We start from the raw sequence: 20,818 nt of genomic DNA on the forward strand, positions 1-20,818 counted from the left end.
TCCCAACGTAAAAAGGGTAAACTGGTACATACAAGAGTACCAGTACAACCACACAGCTTCACTCCATGAATAGGTTTGGACAGTGTGGTACCAGAAGGAGATAACATTACTGCCCGATCAGAAAAGCAAAGACAAAATTAAAGCTCCTTTTTAATTTGCATGAATGACTAGGTGCAGAGTATCGATTACAAAAAAAGATCTGTTTTAGAGATCGCATTTTTACTTCTCTACTATACAAAAAAAAATAAGAGTGGAAATTAGTTTTGTACTCAAACGTTACCAACTTCAAAAGCATTGTTACTTTAGAGTGCATACCAAAAAACCAAAAAAAAACGCAAAGACACTTACACATTGGTAGAACTGCCCACGCTGTCCACCTGTCACAAAGCGCTTCCCATCTGGATTCCAGGCTACACTAGTCAGGCTGTCTTCATGAGACTGGCTCATTTTCGTCCGCAACTCTCCAGTCTAAAAGTTAAAGAAAATGATTAGAGAAGACCAGTTCATAGGGGTGTGTAATAACGAAGCAGAGGGAGAAACGTAAGCAAAATGTGTTACAATATTAAAGCATAACTACCCCAGAATTGCCACTTTGGATGACAGACCAATTCTCTGTCTCTGGCAGCCGGAAAAGGAGACCGTCTCAAAAGCGGCTAATGCAAAATGGATTGTAAAATACATACAACCGTGCTACACATTAGCAAACCGAGATCTACTACTTGCACTTAGTGCACACGCCACAGGGGCCACAGCTTGTAATTCCAATGTACCACTTGAGACTATCTGGAGAGCAGCAACTTGGAGTTCAGTATACACTTTCACTCAACATTACTGTGTAGACAGCCAAGTCAGAAATTACTCATAAGCAGTATTAAAACATTTGCAGCTGCCCCTTCTAGTAGCCCACCACCTGCGCCAGGTACTGCTTGGTAATCTAGGCAAAGTAAGTGATTCTAAGCAAATCCACGCGCTTCACAAGAAAAACATTCCACACCTGCAATAGTCTTTCTGATGCTTGTATCTGCTTAGCTTCACATGCACCCACTAATCCTCCTCTCGTTGGGTGTACAGGGAACAGACAAATCTGTTTCTAAACACTTTCATTTTTTTTCATTCGACTCTTCACACAAGCACAGGTTCTGAAAAATAATCTGAGGACCATAACTCGTGAGGGATCATGGGTACAGCACACGTCACAATGGGGATAGTATTTGACACTCGGACGTTCTTTTTCAAAATCGAAAATAAATCATGTAATACTCTGCACCAACCACTAGACGTCTGCCTATGCAAAGATATGCTAAGAAAGTTTGACCCTCTACACCACAAACCCTTTCCATTTGTCAAAGTAGTAGTGTTGTGGGTTTGGTTTACGGGCTTCTATTAATATTTACATGCATCTATCAGAAATTAAGCTGTCCAAACTATGACCTCAGGAGACAATCTGCTAAACTAATTGGTTGAGGATGTAGTGGTTGTCCCCGGTTCTGTGACATGTTGTAAGTGCATGTTATTTTCATTGGCTGACAAATTGACATTTTGAGGTGGGACGTACCCACATTGGAGCTATTGGAATCATTGACAAGTGCTCTTGGTGCAGCTTGTGGATTACTCTGTTGCACAGTGGGTGGCGGGGTGTGCGAGGAACATATCCAAATATCCCTGACCAACTGATTCACAGTGGTGTCCCTTGGATTCCTTCTACGGGAACCTAGAGGCATAACTTGGGCATTTTGTGTTGTCTTTTGTTGCAAACAGTTCTATGTCAGGATGTAACTTGTGATCCGAAGGTTGATTTGTGTTTCTGCTTAGTGTGCATGCTGTGTTCCCCTGGAACATGTGATGGAGATGAACTCCTCTAGAGGCTCCATTTCCATATCCTCTGTGCCAGTGTGGATAGATTTTGGGAATGAGTCCCACCCTGTTTGTTGATGTAGACATGGATGCTATGCTGTCTGTTAAGATCAGCCCATTTTTACCAGGCAAGTGATGTTGGAATGCTTGTATTGCTATGCATCCTGCTAGAAGTTCCAAGACAATGAGGTGTTTTTGGGAGAGAGCAGGACCACATTCCCTGTAATGTGTGGTGGAGACAATGGGCTCCCCACCCTGAAAGCGTCTGTTGTGATTTTGAGTGTGCTGGGGGATTGGCAAAAGTACCCCAATGGCTGAATTTTTCTTAACTTCAGAACTAGCTATATGCATAATTTAGAGAAATTCCATTAGCATGATCATATTTCTCATTTCTAGGGCCACCAAGAGATACCACACAGCCGCCCATTTGAGGGGAAAGCTACCAAGACCTTGGGCGTCTAACTGAATAGCAATATGTGAAGTATGATACCACAATACCTCAGCTGAAGATGGTAAATCATGCAAGCATGCAATAGATTTTGACATCTCTACATATTTATCACAGAATTGAACTACACTGAACAGAAAGAATTTGAAAACAAGCAAGAAAGCAAGTTTAGCTCCTGATGTCCCAAAACGTGTAGAGCTCATCCTTTGATCCTTTTCTTTACCCTATATTGAAATTATTTTTTTGAGATGGTGTATGTTTATAGTTGTGTACGGATGAATTGATTACTGTACTAAATTGATAAACTGACCTAGTTTAGTACCATTAGTTTGAAATAAGCTGACCATTTTCACTTAATTTAGATGGACTAGTAAATTGTATGTAGTAATTCCATAAGATCTTGACTGAGGCTATCCACAGTCACAAAGGTGTGCATGGGACTGGAGTTTCCCAGAATCTGGACACAATTCTTACATTGTATTTGTTTAGAAGAATCACACGCTTTGTATAGGCCACCATGTAGTGGTTGTTGCAGAATACATTTTTTTCCAAGGGGCATACCTGGAACACTGGCTCTATCCTACTTGTACCCATGATTCTTCATGCGTCGATGTCCTCAGGTTGTTTTCAGACATGTGAAATATGAGATATGATATTGTCCATTTTTGCTCCCAAGTGGATAAGATGGATGGGCGCATGGGATTCTAAGCAGATACAAGCCACAAAGACTATTGGCAAGTAATATTTGCCTTCCGGGGCTTGTCTGTTTAGATTCACTTGCTTGGCATACATTAACTAGCAGAATTCAGTGAAGGCGGTGGGTGAAGTGAAGGAGCAGATGTAAATTGTCAACAAATTGCTTGACCTAGAGGGTCTGCTGATAATATTGTGTACAAGTATGTACTGAACTCCATGTAGCTGCTTTGCAAATTAATTTGAAAGGAAAATAAGCAAGGAAAGCCATTGTTGCTCCTGTACTTCTTGTGGAATGTGCTCTTAGGGTAAACAGAAGTAGCACATTTGAATACATCCGACAATCCACCTGGCAATAGTTGCTTTAGAGACTGCATCTCCTCCTCTCCCTTTCGCCATGGACACGACAAATGTATCTGTTTTTTATACTTTTGCTTCGTCTAGATACTACATTACAGCTCTGCAGACATCAAGTGTATATAAGGCTTCCTCTACTCTACTTTGAGGATTTTGGAAGAAAGCTGGTATTTCAATAGATTGGTTGACATGGAACTTCGATTTGAATTTTGGTGAAAATCTTTGTGTTCTTAACACCACCTTGTTTTTGTGTATAGTTACACATGGTTCAGATACTGATGGAGCTTGTAACTCACTAATCCTTCCTATTGATGTGATAGCAACTTTGCAAGAAAGATCTTTATGTCGTGCTTTATGCATGGGTTCAAAAGGTATACCCATAAGCCGGGAGAGTACTGCATTTAAATGCCAAACAGGTAGGGGGTGAGGCTGGAGGATAAATGTTTGACACCTCACATAAAAGCATCAACTACTGGTACCCAGCACCATGATATTTTCTTTTTTTAAAACTTTATTACTGACAGTGTTAGGTACCGTAGAGGTATTAGGAATTTATCCATTAGTATTGTATACATAAATGTTGACAGTAGTATCGAATAGAAGATGAGTTCATTTTACATGTAGTAATTACAATATTCTAAGAGTTGACAGTTTCAGTTCAAATTCAAAGATGTGGGGTTGGTGTTACACAGATACGACCGGAAGCATACCCAGGTGTCTCTGGGTCTGGACGAGGAGGGGAGGGTGGACATTTACAAGTCTTCACACTCTTGGACCCATGTTAATGTAACCAACCATTCTTTCACATTGGAGGTGAGGGGGGGTTTGTCTTTCCATTTTAGCAGGATAGATCTATTAGCAACCATGCAGGCTATATTCACAAATGCTCGGCGACACTTGCTCTGAATAATTGGCCATATACGAAACAGTGCCCCCAGTGTATTTCGATCCAGCGAAATGTCTATCCACTGCGGATGCCATGTCAATGACTATGCCAATAGTCACCAAGCCGGGGGCATGCCCAAAACATATGTAGGTGATCAGCCGGAGATTGTAGACATCTAGGGCAGTGGAGTCGCTCAGACTGGGAATTTTGGTTAATCTGGCCGGCGTGTAATCTATTCAGTATTTTGAATTACATAAACTTAAATATGAAGTTTATTTAAACTTTTCTGGTGTGTATACACATGCGATCCCATTGGTCGTCAGTTAATTCGAAGCACAGTTCCCAGGACCATTCACTGAGTTCTCGTTGGTAGGGAGAGGAGGGTGGTAGTGGTGGGAGGGGGGGGTCGGGCGATTAGTTGTGTCTATTTTATACATTGGGGAAAGTACGTGTCTGCAGTCTCCAGAGTTCGCAATGTAGGCCAGGCAGGAGGGGGGGGGGGTCACAGGAGGTTCAGAGGGGTATGTCGGCCACCTAGTTTAGACAGCAGCGTGTCCCCTGTTCTCCCATGTCCAGTTTTCCAGGTGGATGGTGTGATGAATTCACCGTTAGGAAAAATGTCGGGCAGTGCTCTAGATCACAAATGTTCCCACCTTGTCTTGACTGCTCTGTCCCATGGTGGTCTTAGCATGGGGAATTTCCACAGGGGGAGCCAGCGATATGGGTGGTCTGTCCCCATGACGTTTGCCATGCTGCAGCGTGATGGCGACCGGGTCGAACGGGCAGTCATCTTTATATCGTTGATCTATTATTAGTGTCTTAAGATCAGAGTCTGCTGAGGCCAACACTTCTAATTTAACATGTGGAGGGGGCGATATCATGAGGTACCAGTATGTGGCGAACTGTGCCTGGGCAGCTGTCCAATACCATTCCAGGTTTGGGGCGGTAAATCTCCCTTGCTCGTATGGGTATGTCATATCCACCCACTTCTTGTGGATTGCCCCAGAGTGCCATAGGAACTGTGCGTGTAGTTTGTGAATTCTGGCAAAATAGGATTTCCCGGGCCATATAGGGACGTTAGTGAAAGTGTATAACATCTTCGGCAGTAGTGTCATCTTAATCAGTGTGAGTTTAGCAGCAGGGGATATTGGGAGGGATCTCAATTTGTCAGTATTAGTTTCTGTGTAGGTCCTGAGTGCATCGTAGCTATCCTGTAGATCTTGAAGTTATCACCCCCAGGTATTTAATACTGTCAGGGGACCAACACAAGGACAGCGCTCCCCGGCAGTCTTGGTTACTGTTCGTAAGCGGGAATATGTCTGATTTGGAAAAGTTGATGGTGAAGCCAGAGTATTCGCCTAAGCTTGTGATGTGTTGGAGGATAGGTTCAAGATTGGTGTGGGGGGTCTCCGACATAGCATCACATCATCTGCATATAGCGATATAATCTCGGGGGAGGGGGGTTGGTGGTCAAGCGGATCTGATGCATTTCGCCATGGGCTCGATGGCCAGAGCGAAGAGAATGGGGGGAGAGAGGTCATCCCTGTCGGGTGCCTCTTCCCAGTTGGAATGGTGCAGATGTACACAAGTTGACTAGGACCTTTGCAAACAGTTTTGGGTATAGCAGTTTAATGTAACATATCATATTGGGTCCCTTTCTAGGGATACCTGCAAGTATTCCCAGGAATGTGGTTGTGTAATGGTGTAAAGTGTTTGATACCTTAACCACTTATGTGTCAGTGAGTTTGTTATTCCATAGCTCGTCTAAGACGCAGTCTACCTGTGTTTTTCCCCTCTCTGACTGAACCACTCTCGTCAGTGTCTTGCCTGGTCTGTCACCCTCTCCATATCTCCAGGCCGCCAAAGGGCAGGAGAATTACTGGTTTTCCCTATTAGCATGGGCTTCACATTTTTCCAACTCTGAACAGATTTCTGTTAGCACCGCAGGGTCGGAAGTTTGAGAGCGTTCCTGTTCAAGACCTTTTAAGTATTGATTCAGATTTCTCGAGGTCTCTTCTAATACACTTAAGCACCCCAGCTTCTCTTGATATTGCCATTCCTCTGATATATACTTAAAAGGAAGATGTGGTGTCTGGTGTATTAGTGACAAAGAAAGTTTCAATGTCGGCTTTGATGTATGCTCGGAATACAATGTCACTCGATGCAGCAGAATTGAATCTCCAGGTGTGTCACGATTCCTGCCCCGAGTCCCCCGGCATATCATGCTGGAGCCAAGTCACGATCACCTAGTTGGCCCCCAAGAGCCTCTCCATCTCCCCAGAGACCTACTTGGACTCAGACTTGGCACCTTTGCAGCAAGCTCACACACAGTCCTGAGATCCACTTAGCATTGGACTTGCAATGTATTATGGGCCAATGGATGCCCCCAGGTAATTCAGTTCCTTGAACTGGATGAGCAGTCTAGGCTTTCAGGTGTGGCTCAGCCCACTGATACCTGGGATACCTACTGACTATTTAAACCACGCCTGGCCTGAGAAACATGCTTTGCGTTTCTCTGCACCTGCAGCGTGACACTCACCCTGCTCGGATCTCCTAAAGAGGCCCACACTTCTTTCTTCAGCACCAGCGCACCTGCAAGAACAAGAACATTGTTACCAATACTCACCTTGAAGAGCATCCAACTTCTGTCCCGCTCTTCCCAGTCTTGCGGATTCCTACGGCGGAGTCATCTTCATCTCGGCACGCCACACCCTATGAAAAAGGGGAGAAGAATAGAAGATAAGACGTTAGTAAGCAATCAGCTATACTTGGTTCTTTCGAATTTGCAAAGAGAGTTTGATACTTACCTGAACTCCCGTCGATCAGAGAACTTCTGCTCCGGAGCATCCCGCCGATCTGAAAAAGGGGAAAAGACATCAGGTTAGCGCAAAAACACAAGAGGTGCCGCACATCGCGCTTACTCACTGCCGCTCATCTCCTCAGCTCGCTTCCATGCTGGTTTACTGCGGCACCTAAAAGGACACAGAAAAGGCGAACATACGTTAGTCTAAACAACTGAAATCAAGCATAAAAACATTTGGTGTCCTTTGAAAAAGCTCCCATTGTTTCTCAAACCCCTAAATGTTGTTTTCTTTGGAAATGTTTATATGCCATTTTGAAAACTAAATCTGACCAGCCATGTACACACCACTCATTAAATCGTGTTTAAATTTTCTTTTCAAGATTCTACATCGAACCATGGGTGGGGCATCCCTTTCTATAACCTGGACCTCCTGAACTTGGGGATGCCGTTTACCAATAGCTCTGTCCTGGATTGTTTCAACCAAAGACTCAAACTTCTTTGCGGCCTCTGAATTGATTAACAGTTTTAAGAGAATCTTAATTTCTTGTGATTCAGTAATTCTTTCCAATGCCTCCTTGTAGGTGTTGGCATCACCAACCAGCCCATCTGGCTGTCGGACATCATCTTTGTGTTACCTAACCTGGCCATTGGAACATTAACTCAATCAGATAGTGTTCACTCTTTGTTCAAACAGAAATGCAACATTTCATAACATTCCTGAAGAAAAACAATACACAATGCAGTAATCGATGACTGTGGGACAGTGTTGCTGCTATACATCCCAGAAAATCCCCTGGCAGAACCTCAAAATATACCTGAAAATACATGTTCCATTTGCCACACATTTTACCATCCAAACATTAGCCCTATATTTCTGTAAAATATTTTGCTCGGGAACCTGAAACCTCTGGTAATGTTGACTTAGTCCTACCATATTTTTGAACAACGTGACTGGTCCAATTAGTCTAGAAATGTACTACTGACCACTCCATTTTCTCAACATTTCCTGTAAACAGCCACTTAATGTCAAATGAAGTTAAATAAAGTAATTGCAAATTTCCTTTTACTAGAATTGCATGTGGTCTAGTAACTATTAAGTACGGCAAATTAAACTTTTATATAGGAAGTCATGACTATTACATTTCTGATTTGTGTTGTAATCATTTGTCTGCCAGCTGAACGGCAATATATTCAGTCGAAAAATTGATGTTGCTACCATTTCATTTGATATGCACATTTTGCACAAAAGGTTGGGGATCCCTGGTAGATTCACATGTACTGCTGCAAATCCTTTCGCCATAGCTTCCATCATGCCCGTGAGGTCAGGCGTTCACAGGGGGTCAGTTGGTGGGGAGGGTGGCCCCTCCTGGGGCTGTCGTGATTTAACTGTTTCGGCTCAGGGGGTTGATCTTGCGAACTTGTTTATCGCGCCCGTCTTTTTTCCTGCTCTGGATCCCTTGGTCATAGTTTGCTGTGTGGGACTGGTTCTAAGAGTCAGTTGGTCCACCACTGCGAGGGATGGGCCCGACATGGTTGGATATCTGTGCCTCTCCAATCTTCAAGAGCAGTATCGCACACTCAGGGGTGCCGAGCCACGGGCCGCTTCAAAGTGTAATGTGAGCTGTGCAAGGGTTCAGAGGGCCGGTTCCGGCATCCATGCTTTTCACCTTTCCATTCGCAGTGGATGTGTATTATTCTTGGGCTGTGGCCCTTTGTCGGTTCCGCAAAGCTAAGTCTGCTAAGCAAAGTTTGTATGCAGTACCCTGTGGGAACACTACAAACAACTCGGACTACAGGTATAGGAAACCCAACCTTTGGTATAAGCTTGTACTACACAGTTTTGGTAGCGTGTTGAGCAGCCAGGCTCATCTCACGAGGGGTCAATGTGATCTGTAGGGGAGTTACAAAAGATTCACAGTAACAAGTATTCAAATAAACACAAGGTTTCTTGAATAAACCATTATTAATTTATTAATCAGTCAGTTATAATAAGCCTTCAGAAAGGAGCGATATCACAGTAACACTCAAATACACTTCAAAACACACACTCTTAATATTCGATATCAGTGGATACGCTTTTGGGATGGCCCACAGACAACCTACACCCTCAGGTGACTTCAATTGCTACGGTGCTGGGGGACATTCATATATCCCTGTTGCATTTAGAATCATGTAAGAATAAGTCAAGAGAAAAGACAGTTAGAACATACTACAGACCACAAATATTCTTAAGCAGGCAAATACTTTCAGATCCTCCAATCAGAGTCATTCAGTATAACAAGGTAATCCAAAGTCAATGGGCAAAAGTCTTATATAGGATGAAGCACTTCTTTGCAGGTAAGAAGAAAAGGTCTTTGCACAAGGTTTTAGAAGTCTTTGAAGAAACAAGAATAAAATGGGCCACACGCTGTTAGACTTGTGAAAGGTAGACTATGCAAGCAACTACAGTTAAGTTCTAAGACTTTACAGTACCTTTGTATTGAAGAAAAAGTGCAGTAGATGACTCCTGTTCCTGAGCAGCTCTGCAGATCTCACTGTTCCTGGGCCTTAGTGGTGGGGACAAGAGGGAGGACCTCTGGGGACTCCTGCACTGCAATGGGACGGTCACCGCTCGCAACTGGCAATCTTTCCAACAAGTGGCACTTTGGTGGTTCAGCTCCTCGCAACTACCGCAAATTGGCAACACTGCGTTCCTGGCTGTCAAGATGGACTTTCCTTGCTTCTGGGGTCCTGCACTCTGTTGAGGGGGCTCAGGCTCGGTCAGTCCTGCTTCCTGGGAGTCCGAGGATCTTCCTGGAGCTTTTGGCCAGCTTAAAAGCAACGCACACAATCCTGTGTTCCTCTCCCTGGCAACACGGTTTCCTGCAGCAGCTCTGTGGAAATTCAACAAGCTCCTAGAAGGATGTCCAGGTGGATTACTTTGGAGTGGATTGGTCCCACCAACTCTGGGAAACAGTAGTTTATCCCAGAGAAGATAGTTAAACCTTTGGGAAATCTGAAGACTTCCCTGTGCCACTGCAATGAAGGTGCTGTGTGACACAATGTAAAAGATGATGCCTATGGAGTTTGTCAGGCTTACTCTCTCCAGGTTAAAAAAAGTTCTCAAAATCCAGCAAAGTTGCTATGGGTCTCTAAGGTGGAAGGAATTTGCTAATTTCTGAGAATTCTCCCCAACAGTCTCACCCTCCCCACAGGCCAAACTCTCGGGGGGGACCAGTAGGTCTAAACAGCACAGGGACCCTAGGTCGCACCATTTCATTCAGCAAAGGGGGGGGGGGGGGTACAGGGGGCACTTGCACGTCAGGGGGTGAGGGTTTGTGCATTCACCGCACTCCAGCCCCCAGACGAATGTATGCCTTGCGTTGGCCCTGTATTTTGGCTTCTCAGGTAGTACAAAGTAGGCACTGTATGGGCTATCCTTATTAAGGCGTTATCGTAGGTCTGCACAGTTAACCAGATAACATCCAGTGTAGCAGCAAGCCTCTGTTGCCTGTGCAGGAGTTAGTCATGGGGGGATTTCTCTTGCGGGTGTGGCGGCGACCTGTACCTCGTTTTGCAGTTAAGCACATGTTGTGCTTGGGGTGCTCACCCCCCACTTGGGCTCTGGTGTTGTATTGGGTTGAACGATCCCCCACTTAGCTGGGACCCACAGCAGAGATGGCTGCAGGTTTCAATGCTGGGATGGTTGTTAGGCAGAAACCTATGCAGTTCCCTCTGGGACCACTGCAAAAGATTTAAGACTACAGGTGTTAGCAGTAAACCCAATTGGTAGCAGTCTGTACCACCCAGATTTACCTAGTAGCTGTGGCTGAGCAGTCGGACTTCTCTCAAGAAGAGTTAGGCAGTATGCAGAGTATTCACAACAGGTCAAAAGAACATAGTAGAACAAGCAAACACTGACCAGAGCTTGGTGTAAAAGAGATATAACTATTCATTTAAAAACCACATCTAATAAAACACACTGACACTAATATTAAGCAGTTCAAAACACGGTCACTAAAAGATATACACTCCCTTCAACGATTATTAGACAAGTCTTCCGTAAAGCAACACTTATTTTCAGACAGCAGTGAGCGCTTAGCGAAGATGGCACTCTAATCAATCGGCTTACAAGGGAGAGAAAGGCAGAGCAAAGATAGAAACAGATCCCAACAATTTCGTAGGAACACAGTAGGAAAATAAGGCAGGTTAAAACCGTAAAGTCAAAGTCAACAAGGCCGGACCCACTTCAAGAGTCTCCGGATGAAATGTGTCCAAGGTCACACGGTTTAAATGTGCACAAAAGTCTCGCAAAAAGTTCAGAAACGAGTTGGATCGACAGAAAGGGACCAGTTAGATGGTCAAGGTGGCCAGCCCAGTCCAGAAGGTTAAGGGATTATTATTACCTTGTAGCAATCTTTAGAAAGGGAGGCCTGGCGGACATGGTACCTTAAAATGGTGAGGACGCTCCAGCGGAGCAGTTGATTCTGGCAGTGGGTGCAAGTCGGTCCGGAGGAAGAGAGGATCTCGTCGTGGAGGACATCAGGAGTCCGTTGCACTGCCAAGGAAGAAACCAGCCGCAGAGTTCTCAATTAAAAGGAGCGGTCCTTTTATTCGCGGTGCAAGGGTAAGTGGCTATCCATTTACCGGGTTGCTTGGCACGGGCAATTCGACCACTTGGACGTCTTGGAAGCAAAGAAAAAGAGGGTAAACTGGTTGTGCCCACCAGTCAAGGGAAGAAGACTCTCCAGCAGGGAGATCTCCTCTGGCGTTGGGAAGTGGTGAGTCGGTTCAGCAGGGCTCCACCGGTGGTGTCGTCGTAGCAGGTCGGCTCAGTTTCTCCCTCTTCGGATTTTCAGGCCCTGTGGCGACTTCTGAAGTTCCAGTCCCAAAAGCCCTACTTTTATGCAAGAAACCGCCATTCATTCAGTCTAGATGTCAAACATGCTAAGTGGTGAGCCGGGCGGCTCACCACTTGGGCCAATCACACAAGAGTGCGACTTGAGTTACCAAGGTAACTCAATCCAGGGTACCTAAACCCCCTCAGACACCCCCTGTGGTACCCAGACAGAGTGGCACCACTTTGGAGAGCTTCTGTGTAGAAGCCCGCCAAAAGTGGAACAAAGGGCTCGACCTTTGGTTTGGAGTTACAGAGGCGAACACAAACGCCATTTTAAAACCGAGTTCTGGCAAAAAAAGACCCTACCGGTGAATTAATATTAAATAAATAAACCAACGGTATCTTTAACATTGCACCAAAAAGTGGTGCGTTTAAAATATATGGAAAAATCCCATAGAGAATATTCTTAAGGAATATTACGCGTGGTAACCACTGCCACCAGCCAGAAACTCGACGAGGGATGACTGCACAGTACCCCCTCGGAAACAGACCCAGGGGCAATCGAATCACCCCTACCAGTACTTCCACAATATGATGGTTTGTACTGGTTCCGTTCACAAATTTGAACTAGTAAAGCCAATGGTGACTTTACATGCCCTGGGAGACAGTAGTCAGTCCCAGGGCATGGAGTCTATGGTGGGGTGTCACTATGACACCCCTGTGTCACTGCACTGAGGGTGCTGTGTAACACACATAGTAAGAACACATGAGACCCTATGGAGTAAAAGACCCCATAGCCCATAAAACACATTAACATTCAAAGGAATATCACAAATCATGTCTAAGAGTGGGAGAAAAAGAGTCTCACTCTTGGCAGGAGAAAAAAACAAACTCCAGAAATCCAGCAAAGCTGCTGGGGGACTCACTTGGTTAGGAAATTCAGCCTAAACCGAGAATGCTCCCTAACAATGGTCAACTCGCTTTTTTACTGTGCAAGTGTTAGTGCCCTGGAGCCTAGTTGGGCGGGCTAAGAGCGGGTTACCACAGGACTCGTGTTACCGCTCTTTGTCTAGGCCACCAGGTATATTGCTTTCAGATTTGACACTCCGTGACGTTTCGCCTTTTGCCAGTTATTTATATTACGTGGTAATGTTTTTGCTTTATTGTCCATTGTCCTTGTGCAGTGAGGAGCAATGTGCTCTCCAACCTGACAGGGATGCGTCAGTTATTATGAATTGTGGCAGTGGAGAAGAAAATGGTCTTCCTTTGATCAGCTTGACCGTTGACCAAAGAAAACATTTGTTTACTGTTTGTGAGACTACCACCAAATCGTCCTACTCGCCTGTTTTTGTGACCATTGCTCTGCAAGCCACTGCTGTATTATGTGAATCCGGAGACATGCATGGGGTATTATGAAACTCCATAATGCCACATGCCTATGAGCATCATTACCTTTCTGGTGGTTATCACCTGACCTGCTTTGAAGTGTGGGATGAGTGTAAAGTCTGCTCCCTTTCTGATGATGGGTAGTTGCCGTTAGAATGTTTAAAACTACCCCTGGGGAAAAAAAATTCACCCTGCTTGGTATGAGGATGGACTTTCCAGTTTATTAAACCCAGACTCTGTAAAAGATAAATATTGTGTGTGCACACTAGACTTTCTTGTGCATTTGTCCCCCGTTATTAGCCAATTGCCTAGATAGGGATATACTGGAGTTGCTTTGCGACATAGGTGTACTGAGAGTACTGCGAGCACCTTGGTGACTACACAAGGTGATGCAATTCCAAAAGGTAAAACCTTGAATTGATGAGTATCGTATTTTGAATCCGAGGTATTTTCTATGGCTTCGGGAACATTGAAATATGAAAGTATGCATCTTTCATATCCAGTGTCATGAAGTTTCATCTTTTTAGTCGAGGTATGAGCTCCTGTAGGGTTGTCATTCTGAATTGTTGCAGTTTTACATATTTGTTTGCAGAACTTCGATCTAACAATGGTCTCAGCCTTTGCTTTTTTGGGTACCACAAAATACCCAATATATTTCCTGCGTTTACCTGTTTCTGTATTTGTTCTATTGCCCATCATAGGATGAGTGCCTGGATCTCTTCCTGCATGACCTTTAGATGATTTTGAGCTACTGGTCTTGCCCTGGGTTGATGATCGCCCGGTCTTGATAATAGCATGATGCAGTTCCCCTCTTTTACTGTACTCAACACCCACTTGTCTGACTTTATCCCTCTCCCATGTGTGGGTATAAGATGTTATACGTCATGCTGGAGTAGCATGGAGGGGACTTTCACTGGGCAGTCATTTTGTGGTGAGGGCCGTGCCTTTCAAGGACAGTCATCTACAACATGCTCACCCTCTGAGGTTGTCACATGGTGCTGGGCTCAAAAGGACCCCTTGTCAGCAAAAGAACCCCTGTGTTGGAAGGTTTTGCCTGAAATTTGTCCTAGCCTTTTAAAAAAAAAGTATAATGTTCCTTTTTTGTCTTCTCTGGTGCGTAGTTTACTGCCAATTAAACCGTCATCCACAACTGGTTTGTCTAATAGATTAGCTTGTGTTTCGGGTTCGAAACTCAAGCTCTAATCCAGACAGGTCTATCACGTTGGAACCTGCTATTCTCCCCAATGTCTACTCAGCATTTAGGGTGTTTTTAATAACTGAGTTGGTAGAGTTTTTATCCACGGTTATGATCTTACTCATTGCCGATTAAGTCGATTCCGCAACCGGATTAGTGACACATTCCATTTGATCCCAATGATCTCTGGTATATCTTGCCATGCGGGCTGTTGCGTTAGCGTTTCATACTTTGTGATTTGCCCAAATTGATATTCATCTGACAGCGTATAATGTTTTGCTTTCTTTGCCTGGGGGTGCTCACTTGATGAGGGGGCCCCACCTCTCTTGTGGTGGTTGCTACAAGCTACTCTATTTTATGGTGATGCCCATATAGTGGGTCGCTGGGGGCTGCCTTGTATTTCTTCTCTATATTAGGATTATGCCCTAGTTTGTACAGGATTAAGGCTGGTGAAATGTGTTTAAGCACACTTAAGTGGTACGCACTGTGACACAGACTTCCTTTCCCTTAAGGACATCCTTAAGAACATCCTCCCTAAACTCAGTCTCTCCTTGAGGCTCCTCTGTCTGAATATCAAACCTTACACTTCTGCTTTTTTTAATAGATCAGCACACAAGACCTGATCTTCTGTAGGCCAAGAGGAGTTTGATAGCTCTGCCATGTCTGGAGAGAGCAAATTGTAATCATCAGGATCAATCTCTGCTTTCATCGTGTACTTTTTCCTGGTACTTTGTGCCTTTTTACAGGTGTATTTGAAAAGTGGTTCCTCTTTTTGAAGAATTCTGTGAAAGTCTGCATTTTATTCATAAGGGGGTAAATCTTTCCTCAGACCATGGTATTACGAGGGGATGAATGACATGGTTCTAGAAATAAATCTTCCTCCAATTCTGACTTTGATGTGCAGAGGTTCCCATTTTTTCTTCATAGCAGATGAGTACCGTTTGCGTCATGCACGTAGAAAATGGATGTTCCCTTTCCTTCTGTGGGTGAGGAACTTGGTTTGTGACTCTTACACCTACCATCCTGCTAAATGAATATTTAACATGGAGGGGTTGAACATTCACAATGTTCTGCACTACTCTGGGATAAAAATGAAGAGAAAAGCACAGATTCCTCTTGAGGACTTGTGGGTTGGAATAGAAGTAGTAGCTTTTGTGAGCAGGGTGCAGCAAGAGATAATCCTACTGCTAGGAAAAGACAATGATCAAGGAATAGCTGGGAAGGGGCAGATGACAGAGTGGGACAAGGCTCCACACATGTTAGGAAGCAAGCCTCCAGGATATAGTTCTGTTTGGGGAATGCATAATAGTGTTTTGGATAGATGATATGCAATTAAGATGGTCCCCAATTGTTCGGCTCTCTATGTAAAGACCGGCAGAAAGACAATTACTGGGTAACGTTGGTCTTCTGGGGCTTGTGAAAATTGTTTAGATTTTACATGACGTCTGTACCATTTTTGTGTTTTGATTTTACAGCCACCTTCTTTTCAGAGGCAGGTTCATGGGCGTTTGTATCAACAGCTTCTCTTTGCCAGGTTAGTTCTCATTTATTTCAGCACCAAATACAGAGGGCGTTGGCCACTGGCTGTGCGGCAAGACCTTTGCTGTGCTTCACCACCTTGGCTAAAGGATCCAGAAATCCTTGTGGGCGCTATGGGTGGTCATCAGAGATCTGAATAGCTAGCTCCTCAAAGAGGTCTAGCTGGCTTTGGACGTTATGGATCCCATGTTGTGGAGTTTGGGGAAACAGTCTTCGGGGAAAGAGACAGTACCCCTCCCGCACAGACTTTATTCTTAGTACATCACTAAACTCTGCTTCAGTGGCCGCAGATTTAACAGCCAGCATGGTATACAACACCAAGCACTGTATCCTTGGACACCAATGATTTTGCTTTAAACTTTACTTTCTGCGCACTGGTCTTGTATGCTGTGTGGTATTGTGGCAAAAGTGTTGCATAGGTTGTGGGTGTCTAATCAGGGAACAACTGGTTTCACTTAAGCAAAAGCTAACGGGAGTTCTCTCCATAGAAAATACTAGTTCCGAGGTCAGACACAAATATTACAAAAACTGTCGGTCATTCTCTTTTATAGGTGACCTGTCCCTATGAACACAATGACTTTGCCTCATTTTGTAAATTCAAGGACCCGTTGATGCCATTCGTATGTGCAGTCTGTCAGTGGTATGTGAAGTTTTCCAGTTCCGAAGAACCTTTTATGAAGTCTGTCTCCACTTCAACCACTAAGCACACCAATAGTGGGAAAAAACTATTTGTGCAGTAGGTACAGAGGAGCCTTTTGTGTCCCCCTACACACAGTATAGGGATCAAAAAATCTATTTTTACTTCAGGAAAAACAAATGCCAGAAACAACCAAATGGCAGAATATGCATAGCATAAGAATCCAAAAAGATAATAGGAAGGCTCAAGCCACATGTTTTTTTTCTTCCTCCAATCGTCATTAAACACACAGTTCACCACAGAGCAATGCATTAACTTTCCTTTCGCAGAGCGTCCCTTACATTTCGAACTACCCATCACAGTAACATGCATGCATTCCCCACTGCCATCTTGTGATAATGTAACAGTTGCAATTCTGTTAACGTCAAATACCCTAGTATCACTAAACTGGAGTATATGCCACTGCGTGGGTCTTATGCGGCCAACTGAGCAACAAACATTGGCAAGGCCAACAGTTTGGGCTTTTATGGAGTTCTGGCCATCAAATAGCAGTGTCTGGCAAAAGCTTAAACCAAAAATGTTGCTTTGGCAATGCTGGTTTTAAACAGGACTTCAGTGAAGGACAGGCAAAGTGGTTATACATCGAATGATAAGGATGTGTTATTTATATAGCGCCTTAATCCGAAGTGCTTTACAGAGCACACATTTACATACGAATGCCTGAAGGCAAGCTGGTTAGACATTTCTATTGCAGCAGTAGCGTGTGTACTATGAAGACAGCAATGTTTGACTGAGATGCATTGATGTGGCAGTCCACACTGTCCTCAATGGTGGAAAAGGTGAGAGGTAACTTAGGACCTGCTGGTCTCAGTTGCGACATATGGATTTGCCGTGGCACTGCTAAGGTAATCTCTGCCCAAGTTAAGTTTATTATTGATTAGGGAAACCAGAGACCCTGTAGCAAGGGAAAAACAGTGGTTTGCAATTTTTCTAAGTGAAATACATTCACTAACCTTCAAATTCTTCCAAGTGCAACACACTGATTACCATCATAATTCGTCTAAGTGTGAAACATTGCCTACCTCCAAATTCGTCTAGTTGCAGTGTATTTGCCACTTTCATGAATCGGTGTGCGACGCATTGGCTACGCATGTATCTATGTGCAACAGATGATGCAAGTCGGTTTACTTTAACTGGCATCACTGGACAAGCTTGCAAGGGTTATGCAAGTCAGTGTACTAAAACTGGCACCACTGAGGAAGCTTTCAGTGTGATGGATGCTGCCATGGGGCACGAAGGAAGCTCCCAAGGTGATGCACATCACTGCCCTGAAACTGGCATCACCGATCAGGGGGGAAGCTTGCAAGGTGATGCAAGCCAGTGTACTAAAACTGTCCTCACTGGGCAAGCTTTCAGGGTGATGGATGTTGTCATGATGGGGCACCGGGGAAGCTTGCACATCGGTGAAATTGGTGGACTATAACTGGCATCATTGGGGAAGCTTTCAAGGTGACCAATGCCATTGTTGCAATGTCGTCTTCACTGGGCACAGGAAAGCTTGCAAGGAGATGCATGTTAACATTGTAGTGTTGCAATCATTCGGAAAGCTTGGGAGGCACCGTCAATATGAGAACACTGTCGTAGCATGGCACCGGAGAAGCTTGCGAGGTATGACAAATCATTGCATCAATGCAGAACTCAGGGTCTGCGGCAGCCACAAGTTGTTTACCAGTCAATGCGCAGTCTGTCTTGGGAGCAAGTGAGATGTGTGGGTAGGGCTCTATTTCCCAATAATGATTGGGGCAAATGGCGATGGAGGAAAACGTTTTGTAGTGGTGCGAAAAGGTACACATTGGTACTAGGTGGTTGATTTCTCTATGAGAGCTACCATTTGTTGAAACGTGTATTTCACATAACTGGCACTAGAGAAAAACATGTGTATTCAAACATGTGGGAAGGAGAAGGAAGAGATGGGGAGACAACATGCATACATTTATAAACAGTTTCCTCCTCCTTGTGAAAAACTCACTGTTTGTAGTGCATTAATCTAACGCTTGACCCTCCTTTTAAAAAACGGACTTTTACCAAAAGGACAGTCAAATTATTAAACGTTAGAAAAGTGGTTTACGTACTCACACAGCCGCGCCCCTCTTGCAAGATATTCTAGCAGGTACATTTGGCTACTACTGGAGCGTTTCTCTTTATTTTTTACAAGCACTTCCGGAGGACACCCCCAAACCCGGCTTTCCTTTTTAATCAAATATCAAAATAAGCAACAGCCTAAAAAGTTGACTTTATGATCTAGACCACAAGTGAAGTTGACAGCAGGAGCTTAGAAGCAGCAGAGAACCGCTAAATAAATAACTACAATGTTTTGTATAGTGTTATTCATGTACACTGAAAACTACTTCGAACATTCCACCTTTCCCACCCGAACAAACGCAACACAAACATCAAAAACTATAACTGCGGTTCATGGACCTCTTCCTGGCATGGCTACGGGCTGAAAGCCTGAGTCAGATCTTTCGGATCTCCGTTTGCATGTCTCCTTAGCAGGCACACAAACCTACTGAGCAATATTCACTGCAGCTGGCGCTTCCCCTCCCACTAAACCCAGATCGATCTGACACAATGGCGCACACAACAGTTAACATGCCCTATATTTTGGTAATGCTCAGAATCGTTTGCCTTTGCAAAGCAAATCTTTAAAGGGTTGGCTACATGTACAAAAGTCCTTAATGTGAAGTAATTAAAGTGCTTGGCTCCAGCTACCTTAAACCCGCAGAAACCTTTAAGGGCTGGATGTCCAACCACTCCATTAAAGAAACTGGCTCAATCAATGCTTCCGTAGAGGCGCTACGGAATTCCTAACAGTTAATTTTGTTAGTCACACTAGACTTCGGAAGCGGCAGCAATGGGGTCATAAAATAGCAGTGTTACCTTGTTCTACACTGCTCCTAGAAGAATACAATACATGCTGAATATCTGCACCGATAACGGGAATGTAAGTCTAAACAGAGTGCCAAAAATATTTCATAAACCCCTACAAAGGGAAATCCGGGAAATGGTACCATACGTCATGCTTTGGCAGGGATTGTCAAATTGTCTGTACCACTGCTTCAGTAACACTTGTGGATTGCACAAAGTAAAACTCTGCTTCTGCAAAGCAGATGTATATTCCTACTGTGTGGACTGAGACCATCAACTTTCAGGGCAGCACGGGAAAAAGGCCAACGGCTCCACGAGCAAAGCTGGGCATGCAGTCTTACATTGCTGCAAGAATACTGAAGTAAACGCCTTTAATATATGGGATGGATTGTATATTTGCTATTGGATTTTTACAGTTACATCATCTGCATCTTTATTGATGTAATGTATACGATAAAATAATGCAACATAAGATAAATGAATACCGAGATAAAATGTGGAATCAACAGAATATTAACAAATCTAAATAAAATTAAAACAAGCTCACACAATGCAAATTACTTTAGCCACTTAAAAAAAGATTACACTTGCATGATTTAATGTATCATTTTATTTTGAAGATGCATGGTATCGTTCCTATTCAAAGATGGCCGCTAGCAGGGGAGTTGCTAGGTCTGGAAAAGATCCGGGGCTATGCTGATGTCGGAACTGTTGGGACTGGGGGCTAGCTAATTTTTTGGCTGTAGCTCCTGAGATTCTATCCGGGGTTACAACCAAAAGATCAGGGGCTATAGCCCCCTTAGCAACGCCCCTGGCCGCTAGTTTTGTTTTCTTTCCAGAGAGCTTCCTTAGAGACAGTCATCCAAGACAGCTGCCTCCAAGAAGAGCTAAAGAAAACTCTGTTCAGAGAGGAGCAGGAATGGGTGTGATTAGCAATAGGGATTACACTGGCTAGGAGCAGGGAATTGGGAGGGATTACAACTGTTTCCCTCCTCACATTTATCTCCATTGGAAAAGTATTACAGACCCGCATTCAAAGCCCAAATCTGAAGCTTATATTAATGAAAATAGTTTTGACTTTAAAGGTAGCACTTTCAGCACCACCTAATAGCTCAAACTAAAAATGAACTTTACGCATTTAATCACGTTGCTGGGAAAATTGCAAAATACTTTAGCGTGCAACACATACCAACAAAGCCTTTCTCTGGATACTACACTAGTCTACATATCTACCATTTCAACAATGAATGGATACATGCGAGTAAAATCTTAA

At 44.0% G+C, this 20,818-nt stretch overlaps 1 protein-coding gene across 4 annotated transcripts in view; it reads right to left on the reverse strand.

Moving 5' to 3' along the window:
* The window catches only part of WDR26 (WD repeat domain 26), a 1,161,882-nt gene that overhangs the window by 542,545 nt on the left and 598,519 nt on the right, over positions 1 to 20,818 (reverse strand). For all 4 annotated transcript variants that reach the window (XM_069608652.1, XM_069608650.1, XM_069608651.1 and 1 more), the window contains one exon: positions 349 to 468. In XM_069608652.1, coding sequence (XP_069464753.1) covers positions 349 to 468 — 120 coding nt within the window. The remainder of the gene's footprint in view (positions 1 to 348; positions 469 to 20,818) is intronic.

The sequence above is a fragment of the Ambystoma mexicanum genome, chromosome 4q (genome assembly GCF_040938575.1).
Source record: "Ambystoma mexicanum isolate Mex_15411 chromosome 4q, UKY_AmexF1_1, whole genome shotgun sequence".
Classification (NCBI taxonomy): Eukaryota; Metazoa; Chordata; class Amphibia; order Caudata; family Ambystomatidae; genus Ambystoma; species Ambystoma mexicanum.